Source organism: Eptesicus fuscus, chromosome 7, assembly GCF_027574615.1.
Source record: "Eptesicus fuscus isolate TK198812 chromosome 7, DD_ASM_mEF_20220401, whole genome shotgun sequence".
Lineage (NCBI taxonomy): Eukaryota > Metazoa > Chordata > Mammalia > Chiroptera > Vespertilionidae > Eptesicus > Eptesicus fuscus.
This window is the reverse complement of record NC_072479.1, coordinates 11,048,077-11,061,692: the sequence shown is the minus strand read 5'-3', so window position 1 is coordinate 11,061,692 and position 13,616 is coordinate 11,048,077. Positions and strand designations below refer to the sequence as shown.

The following is a 13,616-nucleotide window of genomic DNA, read 5'->3' as shown; positions in this document are numbered from 1 at the left end:
TGGAGGCCAAGGCAGGCCAGGGCTGCGGGAGCTTGGCTTCGTCCATCACCGGGGGCAACTCAAGCCTCCTGCTCTCTCCAGCTCCGTGGCTGCCACCATTTTTGTTGGGATTTATTTATCTTCTATAATTGAAACTTTGGAGCCTTGAGTGGAGGCCTGGGACTGCCAGGGTGTGTGGAAAGCTTGGCTTCCTCCATTGCCAGGGAAATGCAAGCCTCCTGCTCCCTCTGTGGCTACAGCCATCTTGGTTGGGTTAATTTGCATACTCATTCCTGATTGGGTGGTGGGCATGGCTTGTGCGTGTAGCAGAGTGATGGTTAATTTGCATATTACTCTTTTATTAGATAGGATGCCTCAATTTCCACATATGTGAAATAAAAATAAGAATAGTACCTATCTCATATGCTTCTCAAGTATACAAACTTTCAGTAAAATATATTACTAACCAAAAACTGTCCCCAATAATAATATCTGACCAACAAAATACATACTTTTAATTCCTAATTTGTAGCTCATTTTATTGATCATGAGGATTAAATAAGTTTGTACATCTACTTGGCACATAATAAGTATTAAATTCTGACCAATTAATTTAATGAAACCAAATACTATTTTGTAAGTCTCTCTTAGCAAAGAATTGAGAAATACCAGAAAAATATCCACCCTTTAGACTCTCTGTCATAAAACAGAATTACAACATATTTTAACAATAAAGTGAACTACTGGTTAAGAATATAAAATTTTATTAGTCAGGTGTTATGGTTTGAGATAGTTTTTGGTTAATAATCTATTTGACTTGATTTTTAAATATTTTAGAAATACATCCTCTCACAAACTAACTGCCACCTAAAGAAATATTCACAGGGGAAGCATCTGTTTCCATCACCATCTTCCTAAAGTGCTCCTGAAAAACAGATCAACAGACCAGCCCCTCCCTCTGAAAGAAGCCAGCTTGATGAAGCTACTTAGGCCTGCTAGTGCTAAGTGTGGTGTAAAAAAAAAAATTTACATCTATAATAGAATCAAGAAAGACATTAGGCAGTTGGTATGGATAATTTTAGAACCTGCCCCATTAATGATGTCTGAGATTGGGATGGGGATGAGTAAGGAAGTGTCTGTACCCTAAACAGAGACTATTTGCATTATAAATTAGTGCCACTGCCAGAGTGTGATGCTAGAGTGAAGTTCCTGCAAGGTCAGGAGACTTATCAAGAGGGCCTAAGTTAGAGAGACCTATCAGGTTGTTTCAAATTTATGCTTTGAAACTTAATGAGTAATGAAAGCTTGGAAAAGTGTTTGTGTCTGCTGTACAAACTAGACAAGACAGGAGTGATATGAGAAGGGTGGTATGTCCAAGATAGAGTCAGCTAAACTTAGCTTTCAGTTTTTAGCTGGTAAGAACTGTCCTGTGGTATTAGCTTTTACTTCATAACTAGAGAAGTAAAAGAAAGTAACTTTTCTCAGGGATTCAGTTTACTCACTAACTCTGCATCATTAACTGGAAATAGGACTTCTCTCAGAGGCACAAGGCCTACTCAGAGAAGATCCACTAATAAATCATTCTCCATGCATTCTAACTGTTCAATTTTTTTTCCCCTTTTTACAAGGGTCTGCTTTTGTTGTACCTATCCTGGTACTCCAAAATGACAGAGATTTGTGCAGTTAAAACTACTCAAGTAATGATGACAGATGTAATGTTCTTTGTGGGAATTAAGAACTAGGGTTCTTAAGGATGAGGAACACCAGCCAAGTAGTGCGAATATTACCCTTTGGAAAAATACATGACTACAAGATAACATGGCCCCAGAAGAATCCATTGGTACTTCATTGGCTTTTCTATGCCAACTAGGGCAGAAATATTCAGCTCCCCACCAGGGTTAAGGGCATCACTAAGAAAATCCCAGTGCAGCTCCTGCAAGAACCAAGGTCTCTTGGCAGTAGCCTTCCCTGGGAATCCCTCCCAGCCATCATTAATCACCTGCTCATTATGGCTCTGAGAAATTGCTAACCCAAGTGCTTTGCTGAACAAAACTGGAACTTGGCTGTGTTAGTTGGGGGTCATGGTGGGGGTGATGGTCACAGAATCCCTAGGACTTTTTAACCAGTCTGCTCTGCTCTGTATGACATACCACAGAATTTCAGCCTTCAGCCTTAAACAAGTCCTCTGCCTTTTCTCTTCCAGCAGCTTGTCTTTGCTTTCTTGAGTGTTTTTGAGTCAAAGGCTTTCAGAGAATGGGAGGTTGGAGGAGGGGATGTGTCCTGGGTCTGCTCTGGTAAAAATAGGAAAGGAGGAGTGTGTATGGAGAAGAATGAACATCCAAAGACATCTCACCATCCATGGATTTATTGTTTTATGCTGCTACCTGGCTGATCTTGAGCTGTAGGCTCTTGCTGAGAAAGAGAGACAAGACATGGATCATTTACACTAAGAGGTCTCAAAACCAAGTTTTCTGATGGGAATCTCACCAGAGACCATAGGCAATAAAGTTCAGCCTCATGCCTCAAGAGTCACTGTCATCCACAGCGGGGAAAGGGGACTAATTCAATGGAAAGCTACTTGAGCTGAGACTGATTATGTCTGTTTCAAGTCCATCATGTTTTCTTCTTCTTTAAATTTATAAACACTTCCTAATGAAATCCTTAGTAAATGCTCTATACTCATTTTTAAGGTCTCTAAGTAGGAAATCACCGTCATCCCCCCAGAAATCATTTTTGCTTCCAGGGATGTCAAGATGGAAGAGAAAAAGAGAAGGTTTGGTGTGAATTACTTGGGCTGGACAACACTTGCAAAGAGAAGGCCTCACCAACATTTCTGCATCCTGTCATCTAGGAAAGAAAACATAGCTTACATTTACTAAGGGCACTCTCTGTCTTGGACAGTATGCTTAGGTTGGGGCTTTATGAATGCACAAGGAATAAACCGCGGTCCCGGAGTGAGCTGGGGAAGGAGGCTGTATATTTACCCCAGGCTGAGCACATGGCTGAGGAGAAAACTCTCTGGAAAGGAAGTACACGATGGGTGTCATTGTGGGTGCCAGCTTACAGAATGGCCTGTGGGCACTTGTAAGGCAGCCCATAAAGAACTTCCAGGAAACCATGGTAAAGGGAGGCATTTTACAACTGAGGCCAGAAGTCCTGCAGAGTTCAAATAGAAACTCTAGGTTGTTGATATTTATTGCCTTCACCTCCATGCATTGACTAGAAAACCTGGTGACTTTCAGGTTACAGGTACATCATCTTTAATCTTTACAAGGAAGGTGAGGTATTATTCCAATTTGACTCTAAGAAAACTGTAGCAAACCCAGCACAAGTAGCAGCCATCTGCAGATTGCTTTGTAGCTCATGCTGGGAGGCCCCAGGCAGGGCACAGGTGACAACTGACCTTGGCCTGCACCTCCCAGGATCCCCCTGGAGCCAGCACACCTGGTAGACAGCTTTAGACCACCCAACCACCTCCACAAGTGACACACTCAAGGGGTGGTTTCAGCAGACACCAGAATCCCTCTGAAGTAAGTCCTGCTCTGTAGGGTCAGCCCCAGCACAGCAGATATTCCACAGTATTTATGGCCAGTCCTTATAGCTGATTGGCCTGGGGGTAAATTCTTTCTATGGATGTGCCAACAGCAATAGAGGCTTAACTACAAAAGGAGGGTGCACACAACCCACTCAGGGGGTGCACTTGTAGTGCTCAGTTCAGGTGAGTAGGGAGGCTGCTCCATTGTGCCCTATAGGACACACACTACATAAGGTCATTCTGCCAAGACTAGGAGATATAGAAGCTCTGTCTAATACATAGAAACAAACATAGGGAGGTAGCCAAAATGAGGAAACAAAGAAACATGTCCCCAGTGAAAGAACAGGAGACATCTCTAGAAAAAGAACTAAATAAAATGGAGACAAGCAATATACCAGATGCAGAGTTCAAAACACTGGTTATAAGGGTGTCAATGAACTTAGGAAAGAGTAGAGGAAGTTAGTAAGAACCTCAACAAAGAGGCAGGAAACATAAAAAGAACCAGTCAGAAATGAAGGATACACTAACTGAAATGAAGAATACATTACAGGGAATCAACAGTAGAGTAAATGGAGTAGAGGATCAGTCCAGAGATTTGGAAGATAAGAAAACAGAAAATGCACAATCAGAACAGCAAAAAGAAAAAGAATCCAAAAAGTGAGGATAGTGTAAAGAGCTTCTGGGACAACTTCATGCATACCAACGTTCTTATCACAGAGCTGCCAGAAGGAGGAGAGAGAGCAAAGAATGAAAAAAATCTATTTGCAAAATTAATAACAAAAAACTTTCCTAACCTGGTGAAGGAACTAGACATACAAGTCCAGGAAGCACAGAAAGTCCCAAACAAGATGAAACCAAACAGACCCACACCAAGACACATCATAATTAAAATGCCAAAGGCCAAAGACCAAGAGAGAATATTAAAAGCAGCAAGAGAAAAACAGTTAGTTACCTACAAGGGAGCCCCCATAAGACTGTCAGCTGATTTTTCAACAGAAAGGCCAGAAGGAAGTGGCAAGAAATATTCAAAGTGATGAAAAGCAAGGACCTACAACTAAGATTACTCTACCCAGCAAAGCTATCATTTAGAATCAAAGGAGAAATAAAGAGCTTCCTAGATAAGAAAAAGATAAAGGAGATCGTCACCACCAAACTAATAATATAAGAAATGTTAAAGGGACTACGAGAAGGAAGAGGAGGAGGAGGAGGAGGAGAAGAAGAAGAAGAATTATTTAAAATCTATATATACATAAAAGCCAAGCCACCAGAATGACTGAAATGACCACTTGCTATGACATGCACTGTGGTGGCCAACCAGCCCAATCGGAGCCCCAATCTGCTTCCCCAAACTCCTGCTGCCCCTCCCCCTGGACAGCCCCACACCTGATTAGCCTCCCCAACCCAATCAGGGGTGAGACCAGCCAGCCAACCTCCCATGTCCCCTCCCCCCCCCCCCACCAGCCAGGCCCTGATTGGCCCCCATCGGGGCAGGTGGCCGAACTCCACCCATGCACGAATTCATGCACCAGGCCTCTAGTATGAATAATAAATGGCAATAAATATATGTCTATCAACAATTACTTTAAATGCAAATGGATTAAATGCTCCAATAAAAAGACATACAATGGCTGAACAGATAACAAGCAAGACTCTTACATATGCTATCTACAAGAGACTCACGTCAGACTTAAAGACACACAAAGACTAAAAGTAAAGGGATGTGAAAATATATTTCATGAAAATAAAACAAAACAAAAAAAGCTGGGGTAGAAATATTTATACCAGACAAAATTAATTTTAAAACAAAGGCTATAACAAGAGACAAAGAAGGACCCAGAAATTCCACTTCTGGGTATTTATAAAAGAAAAAAAAAAACACAACCAAAAAACAAAAAACCAACAAAAAAACCCAAACACTAAATTGAAAAGACATATACATCCATATACTCATTGCAGCATTATTCACAATAGCCAAGATAAGGAAGTAACTAAGTATCCATCAATAGAGAAATGAATAAAGAAACAGTAGTGTGTGTGTGTGTGTGTGTGTGTGTGTGTGTGTGTATATGGAATATGATCCAGCCATAAAAAATAATGAAATCTTGCCATCTGCAATAACATGGATGGGCCTAGAAGTTATTGAACTAAGTGAAATAAGTTAGACAGATAAATACAAATGCCAAATGATTTCACTTATATGTGGAATTTAAAAAACAAAGTAAATGAACAAGCAGAACAGAAACAGGCTCATAGATATAGAGAACATTTGACAGCTGCCCGATGGAAGGGGCAGTGGGGGAATGGGTGAAAAGGGAAAAGGGATTAAAAAGTATAAATTGGTAGTCATGGGGATGTGAAGAATGGCATAAAGAATATAGTCAATAATATTGTAATAACTATATGGTGTCAGGTGGGTACTAGATTTATCAGGTTGATAGCTTCATACATTGTATAAATGTCTAGTCACTATGTTGTAGACCTAAAACTAATATAATATTGTATGTTAACTGTAATTGAAAAATTAAAAATTATTTAAAAGGAAAAGAAAAAGAAAGCATTTGGAATCCTGAGATGCTCATCCAGATGCAGCTGTGATGCACTGACTAGATGAGAAGAAAGGACAGCTCTTTACAGCCATTAGCCCTAACATTAAACATTTACTAAATATATGTCATGTGCCAAACACTGTGAGAAAGGTTGGTGAAACCAAAATGTATGTCTTAATCCTTGCCCTTAAGGGTTGGAATCTAATTGGGAAAGAACAATAGGCTATCCCAACAGCTATGGCATGTTTACCATTGATTCCATCATTTGATGTGATTCCAATTATCTGGAAGAATCACAGGTTGGGGACCATATTAGTTATGATAAGATACAGCTGCATGTCATAGAATATCCAAACAATAATAATAAAGGTAAGTATTTTTCTTCCACTCGCATAAAATACTAGGCAGCTCCTTGATTTAAGTGGCCCTGGTTCTTTTCTTCTTTCTGCTCCACTCTTTCCATATGAAGCTTTTATCTTAAGTACTTTCTAGTGGTCCAAGAACAAAATGTTGAAATTGCTTCTCTGACTTGTAAGGAGCCCTCCACTCACCTCTTTAAATATGGGTATTCCTATGAATACCCAAGTTCATCCATCCTAAGACTAAAGCTATCATTTTTGTACACATAGATTCCAAATCTCTTACTCCATCTCTAATCACATCCAAATTTGACATAATGTCACACCTTCACAAGCAGAAGTGGGCTCTGCTTTTGAGTGCATTCTCTGCCTTCAGTACACCAAGCACCAATTCCCTCAAATTACCAATGTGTTTCACTCCCTCTCTTTCACACACACACACACACACACACACACACACACACACACACACACACACCTAATTGGTCATACTCATCCCCCCTTCAGATTCTCTCAAATACTTCCTTCTTCTGATTCTCCTGCCCCACCCCAGCTCAGATGGTCATTATCCATCACTTGAACTATACAAGCGTTCTTGCTTGTCTCTACATTTGTTCATTCAATAGTTCAATAAACATTCATTTACAAGCTATGTTGAACCCTGCTCTGGTCTCTCTCTGTCCTGCCAGCAGAACCTTCTACTGCTTCCAATTATGTTTCTGAATTTCACAATTCTATTCAGAATTCTTTGAATCTGACCTGTTCCTTTCCTTGCTTTAAAATCTCTGAAGAGGATCAAGTACAAATCTGTTAGCATGGCTCCTCATGTCTGGACCTCCACTTCCCGCTCACACTCCCATCTAGGCATCTCTTTCACCCCCACTGCAGGCACCCTCCACTCCCAGATCTTAGAGGGAGGTCTTGACAGCAGACACAGAGAGAACTCTTTCACACTTTGGGACAAAGTCTATGGGCTTTTTACCAAGTCTCTTTGCTATTATTGAATTAAGTAATAGTTAGAACCATTATACAAAAACTTAAAAGCAAACAATACTTTTTAATATGATGCTTTTAAAGAGCCACTTTTTAAGGAGTGGCTTCCAGATGCATTCCTCATTTCCTGGCAAACCAGGTACCCTCTTACCTCTCTACTCAGTTGAACAACTACTCTCTCCTGGGGTGGGGTGGGGGGTTGTCTGAGTCACCACTGGCCTGGTCACCATTGACAAGGGGCTCAAGAGCAGGGCCCCTTCTGCTTGGGAGGGGGGTGACATTATGTCATATTTGGATGTGTCTTTTTTAACCCTTAACCTTAGAGCCTTCTGCTGATGTCCCATAATGAGAAGTTTGATTTGAAAGTGGGGATTAGAGATGAAGAGAGAGATTTGGAATTTATGTGTATATAATTATGTGTACATAATCCCCACTCCAATGCCTTCAATCAGAAAGAGCAGAAATATCATTGATAATTCAAGGACATATGTCCCATCTCTTCATTTCCTAATCAATCTTCTGCTGTACACCATGAACAGACCTAGATAACAGCCCTTAGCCTTGAGCTGCCAGTGGGTTCATCCAACTCCTGCAGAATGGGACACTGGGCCCTGGCTGGTTTGGCTCAGTGGATAGAGCATTAGCCTGTGGACTGAAAAGTCACAGGTTCAATTCCAGTCAGGGCACATGCCTGGTTGTGGGCTCAATCCCCTGTAGGGGGGTGTGCAGGAGGCAGCCAATCAATGATTCTCTCTCATCATTGATGTTTCTATCTCTCTCCCTCTCCCTTCCTCTCTGAAATCAACAAAAATACAATAATTTTTTAAAAAAGAATGGGACACTGGAACTGCCTTGAACTGGACCATCTATCCTCATGAGGGAACCTATTCTCTCTACCAACAGGAAAGGGGGCAGGATGAAGAGAGAAGAAAAGACTGGGGCCAGAGGAATTATTCCATGTTGAACACTCCCTGTAGAGGCCTGGGTACCTACAGCTCTGCCATTCACTCAACACACTTGTTGAGCTCCTGTGATGATTCAGTCACTGGAAAGGGTATAGTGACTCGGAGAGAGACCAACAGTCCCTGCAGGTCAGTCACCCTACGCATGCTCCTACGTGTCTAGTTGTATTAAAGAGGCAAACTGGGAAATCCTCTTACCCAGGCTGCCTCCTGAGTCAGGCATCTTATCCGGCAGAGATACACTGAACACTGCTATGCGCCGGAATTGTTCTGAGTCAGGGTACAGTAATGCACAAGATAGACAAAGATGCTGGCCCTCAATGGGGCATATATGTCAGTGTGTGTAGAGGTGTGTGGGGTGGGGGTCAGAAACAAAAAAATAAATACGTAAAAGACACGGAAATTACAAGGTATTGATACAGCAAGGAACCAGACTGGGGAGTGTGAGGGGAAAGGAGTGATGTTTTTAAACGGGGTCGTTGGCCTCCCTGAGAAGAAAAGACATTTGGAGAAACATGTGCAGGAAGTCAGGGAACAAGGACACACACCTCCTCCCCCCCCCCCCATTTGTGCAGTTTTTGCTGCAAATGTCTGAGCTACATTTCCAAAAGGAAAATGGCGTGTTCTCTCTACCGACAGGAAACGGGCAGTATGAAAAGAGAAGAAAAGACCGGGACAAGAGAAATTATTCCATGTTGAACACTCCCTGATGGACACTTGAAAACCAGCTCTGAGAGCAGAGCTGGGCCCACCAGGCAGAGGGGTTCCCGGGGCCCCTCTCCCGGGCTGTCAGGCTAATCCCGCCGCCTCCCCCCACCCCTCTCTAGGGGGCTTTGCTCTGGCGACTGTAAGCAAACCGCGCCGAAACCCGCCGGGAGGAGCTTTGCGCCGGACACCAGTTCAGCCTCCCTAGGGCACCCGGGCCCACCCCCCCCCCACCCCCGCCCCGACTCAGAGAGCAGCGCCAAAAACCGGGCGGGGGCCTCGGAGCCCAGGGCTGGTCGCCCGGACGGCTGAGCGCTCTCCTCTCGCCGGGCGGCGCCCGATCCCGGACCTGCCGAGCTGGCCTTCTGGGCGGGCACAGAACTAAACTCTGACATCGCCCGAGGCCGGGGCGCACCCTGCAGCCCGGGACCCGCCAGCCCGGAGCCCCCTTGGAGCCGCAGCCCGGCTTGGAACCCGCGGATGAGGCGGGTCCCTCCGAGGCCCCCGGCCGCACGCCCCGCGGCCCTCTCGCAGGCGCCGTCCGCTGGGCCCGGGCCTCTCCCGCGCCGAGTTGCCCAACAAACCATTTAAACATTTCAGCCCAAACCGATCCGTTGTGGGCCGCACATTTAAAAGTGTTCTCCGCTTTGAAGTTTTTGTCTAATGGCTCTAAACTGAAAGAAAATGTTTTCCTATTACTTAATTCAATCATAGCGAAGAAACTTGGTAAAAAGCCCACGGATTTTGCCCCAAAGTGTGACAGAGTTCTCTTTGTGTGCGCTTATCCTCCGCTGTCACACACTTTAATTCGCTTCTCTTTATCTGGCATTCAAAACTTTCTTCAATGACATTCAATAAGGTCCTGAGGCTGGAGGGGGAGAAAAAAAAAACCTGGTTATTCCGCCCCCCACCCCCCATATTCTTTGGCCTTGCTCGCTTTCAGGGGCTCTTAACCCTTTCTTCCCCGGGCGCGGGCGGCGGCTCCCCGGAGAACCGGGCTCCTGACTCGGGGTGCAGCGGGGGTCCCTCTCACTCCTCGGGGGCCGCCCGCACCCCACGCCTCTTCAGTCCGCCTCTGCCCAGCCAGGAGGCCTCCCCGGCCCGTCCACTCTCTCGGCTCCTCAGCCTCAGGGGCCCCGACCAGCCCAAATCCCCCCGGAGCAATTAGAACCGGCACGGGGCTTCAGGGTGCACTCGGCCTGGTTTACAAGCACCACCCTGAAGCGTGGAGAGACAATGGCGTTGGGGCAACAGTGACCTCCGCGCCCGACCCCTCTCCACACCCCCCCCCCCAAAAAAAAGAGAAGCTTTGCTCCCTTACTCATCCTGCTAGGTGACAAGTCATTTTCCCCACTGCCCTTCTCCCTTTCTAGAGTCAGTTATTTCCTCGCAAACCCACTGCTTTTTAATCAGTTATAGTTTGCTGCTGTGGTTATTGAAAGGTTTCATCGGTGATGAGATTCCATGTGCACGCCTTGGTTCCGGGCTGTCTCCTTCCCTTGCGCGGATTCCCTCTCCGTTTCTCACAATTCTATTCAGGGAGCAGGTGACGGCAGCGACTTGGTTTCCAATAAAATCGAAAGTAAACGTCTTCCGTGGAAAGCCCTGGCTGTAAATTCGAAATATTTATGCTAATTTCCCATTGTATGGAAAAGGCTCCTGCTCAAAGCTTTGAGCCCGCTGATGACTTAAAAAGCTGAAGCTGTGTACACAGAGCTAAGCGTTTGAAGTTGTTTAACCATTGTGTGACCAGAAATGAGAGTGACGCGGCAGGAGAAAGTCTGGGGGAGAGGGGAGCTCGGTGGGGGTGGGCCAGGGCAGCAGAAGCTGAAACCACAACTGCCCCTCGCGCCGCCCCTGCCAGCGCACCCAGGAGTCCGTGGAGTGTGCAGGAGTGGGGAGGGCGCCAGCCGAAAGTCTACACTGGCCACATTGTGGGGGGGGGGAAGGGGGTGAGCGGGTGAGCGGGGGGCCTGCAAGATCTCCATTCGCGGTCTAGGCTCTGATTTCCCATCTCTTGTCTCTGGCCACTGACTCTCAGCGGTTGATTTCCTCTTTACATCCACGGCCCTGGCCCTGACGAAAGTGCTGGTGGACAAGCATCTACCGAACAAAGACTGGGCGTTATAGACAGCATCAAAATTAGAGAAAAGTGGGACAGCGGTGGGGCTAGTGCTAGGGAAGGAATACCGAGCCCTTCTCCTTTCGCCCAGCGGCCCCTGCAAGGAGCCCGGGCCCTCCTGCTTCCAGACTCAGGGAGAGGGAAGGAGATTCCACAGGTGGAAATCGGAGGCCGGCTGTAGGGATGCCTTCAGGGTTCACAGCGCTGAATTGAGCGCACTGAGTGGAGGCAACGTGATTTTGGGGGTCCGGGTGAGATGTGAGAAGGAAAGTGATGGAGGCCAAGTGCGCACAGAAGATAGGGGTGAGCGCCCATGGAGATCTGTGGAAGCAAGGCAGCTGGGGGGAAGCGTGCACAACCAATAAGATAAACGGGCCGATCGCCAATACAAAGCCAAAGGGGAGTAAGGAATAAAGAGGGAAAAAAGAATATTAAATCGCAGGAGAATGAGAAAATAAACCTGCAAAAGGGAGAGGAGGGGGCGAGGGCGCCTGTTGCGGCGTGGGTGGGGTTGACAAGAATAGAGTACATTATGCAGTTCATTTAGTTAACAAGTGAAATAATGAGGAAGCGTGCAGAGTGAATGCCAAGAGAAAAGGCACAAAAACCCTATTGAGAGGCCCGGGCCGCTCCTGGCGTAGCCCATCACATGGCAATAGTCCTATTTAAGCAACGCCGCCGGCGCCTTTCAGCACCACTAGCTCTGGCCAGCACCCCGCGCTCTTTGGGCGGCGCCCACTGCTGCAGGGGAGGCGGCTTCAGCCTCGGCTTCAGAGGCGCCTTCAGCCTCCGGGGAAGAGGCAGGTGCACGCTGCCGTCGCTCGTGGAAGCGCGTGGAGAGCCCCAAGGTGAGCAGGGCGCCGAGAGCGAGCTGGTGGCGGGGCTACAGCGCACGAGGGCCATGCCGCGCTCCTTCCTGGTGGACTCGCTGGTACTGCGCGAGGCGGCGGAGAAGAAGGCGCCCGAGGGCAGCCCGCCGCCGCTCTTCCCCTACGCGGTGCCTCCGCCTCACGCACTGCACGGCTTCTCGTCCGGCGCCTGCCACGCGCGCAAGGCCGGGCTGCTGTGTGTGTGCCCGCTCTGCGTCACCGCCTCGCAGCTGCACGGGCCCCCCGGGCCGCCCACGCTGCCTCTGCTCAAGGCGTCCTTCCCGCCTTTCGGCTCGCAGTACTGCCATGCACCCCTGGGCCGCCAGCACTCAGCCGTGTCGCCCGGGGTGGCTCACGGCTCGGCCGCCGCCGCCGCCGCCGCCGCCGCGCTCTACCAGACCTCCTATCCGCTGCCCGACCCCAGGCAGTTCCACTGCATCTCCGTGGGTAAGCCGCGCGGGGCACAGAGCATAGGTGGCCCCATGAAAGTTGACGAGTCAGATGGGGAATGATGAAACCTGGGCATTCTGGGGACAGGAGAGTCGTGTCGGGGCCCTGAGGGGGACACTCGGGGTGGTGTTGGATGGAGGACTAGAACAGGAAGCCGGAGGGAGGTTGAAAGCAGAAGGCCCGGGTCTTGGAGGGGGAGCCCAGGAAGGAGTGAGGATTGGGGTTCAGGGCACTCCATAAAGGAGTACCAGGGCCGAGAGACTCCGGGAGGATCGGGGTCCCATGACTTGACCAGGAGAGATCCGCGGTCATGCTGCTGTGCCTTCCGTTAGGGGCAAAGAGGTGGGTGAAAGACCAAAGTCCTGGGATCCTAAAGACCGCCTGACAAGATCGGGCTCACAGCGCAGGGTCTGATCGCTTCCCTCTCTCACCCCACTCCCCCAGACAGCAGCTCAAACCAGCTGCCCAGCAGCAAGAGGATGCGCACCGCCTTTACCAGCACGCAGCTGCTGGAGCTGGAGCGTGAGTTCGCCTCTAACATGTATCTGTCCCGCCTGCGCCGCATTGAGATCGCGACCTACCTGAATCTGTCTGAGAAGCAGGTGAAGATCTGGTTTCAGAATCGCAGGGTGAAGCACAAGAAGGAGGGCAAAGGCAGCAACCACCGCGGCGGTGGCGGGAACGCGGGTGCCGGCGGGGGCGCACCGCAGGGCTGCAAGTGCGCGTCACTGTCCTCAGCCAAGTGCTCGGAGGACGATGAAGAATTGCCCATGTCTCCGTCTTCTTCGGGGAAAGACGACCGGGATCTTACGGTCACTCCCTAGACGTACGACTCCCCAGGTCTCCCACCCCAGGCCCTTCCTTCGTAAGCCTCCAAGACTGATCCTGGGACTCCGCGGCCAAACGGCGACCGCGCACAAATTTGGCAACGCTTTGCGGAGGCCCCCCGGCCCTGAGAGCTTGGCAGAGATCTGACTCTGGTATCCCCATCGCAGGGCCCGTGGCCCTGCAGAATGGACTCCAAGCTGTGAACACTGCAAGAGCTCGAGTCCTTCTCAACCACGCGGCATAGCGGCCTCCGCAGGCACGCAGCCTG

At 48.1% G+C, this 13,616-nt stretch overlaps 1 protein-coding gene across 1 annotated transcript; it reads left to right on the top strand.

Moving 5' to 3' along the window:
* The first annotated feature begins 12,102 nt into the window (after window positions 1–12,102).
* On the top strand, window positions 12,103–13,344 carry GSX1 (GS homeobox 1). The gene is made up of 2 exons (XM_008153379.3): window positions 12,103–12,517; window positions 12,965–13,344. The coding sequence occupies exons 1-2, from the start codon at window positions 12,103–12,105 to the stop codon at window positions 13,342–13,344; spliced, it is 795 nt and encodes a 264-aa protein (XP_008151601.2).
* The last annotated feature ends 272 nt before the right edge of the window (window positions 13,345–13,616 follow it).

What these genes read in the sequence shown, in the direction of transcription:
- GSX1 (XM_008153379.3), top strand. Translation starts at nt 12,103, where the DNA reads ATGCCGCGCTCCTTCCTGGTGGACTCGCTGGTACTGCGCGAGGCGGCG. An exon ending in GTTCCACTGCATCTCCGTGG is followed by an intron (nt 12,518 to 12,964) that starts GTAAGCCGCGCG and finishes CCACTCCCCCAG; the next exon opens with ACAGCAGCTCAAACCAGCTG.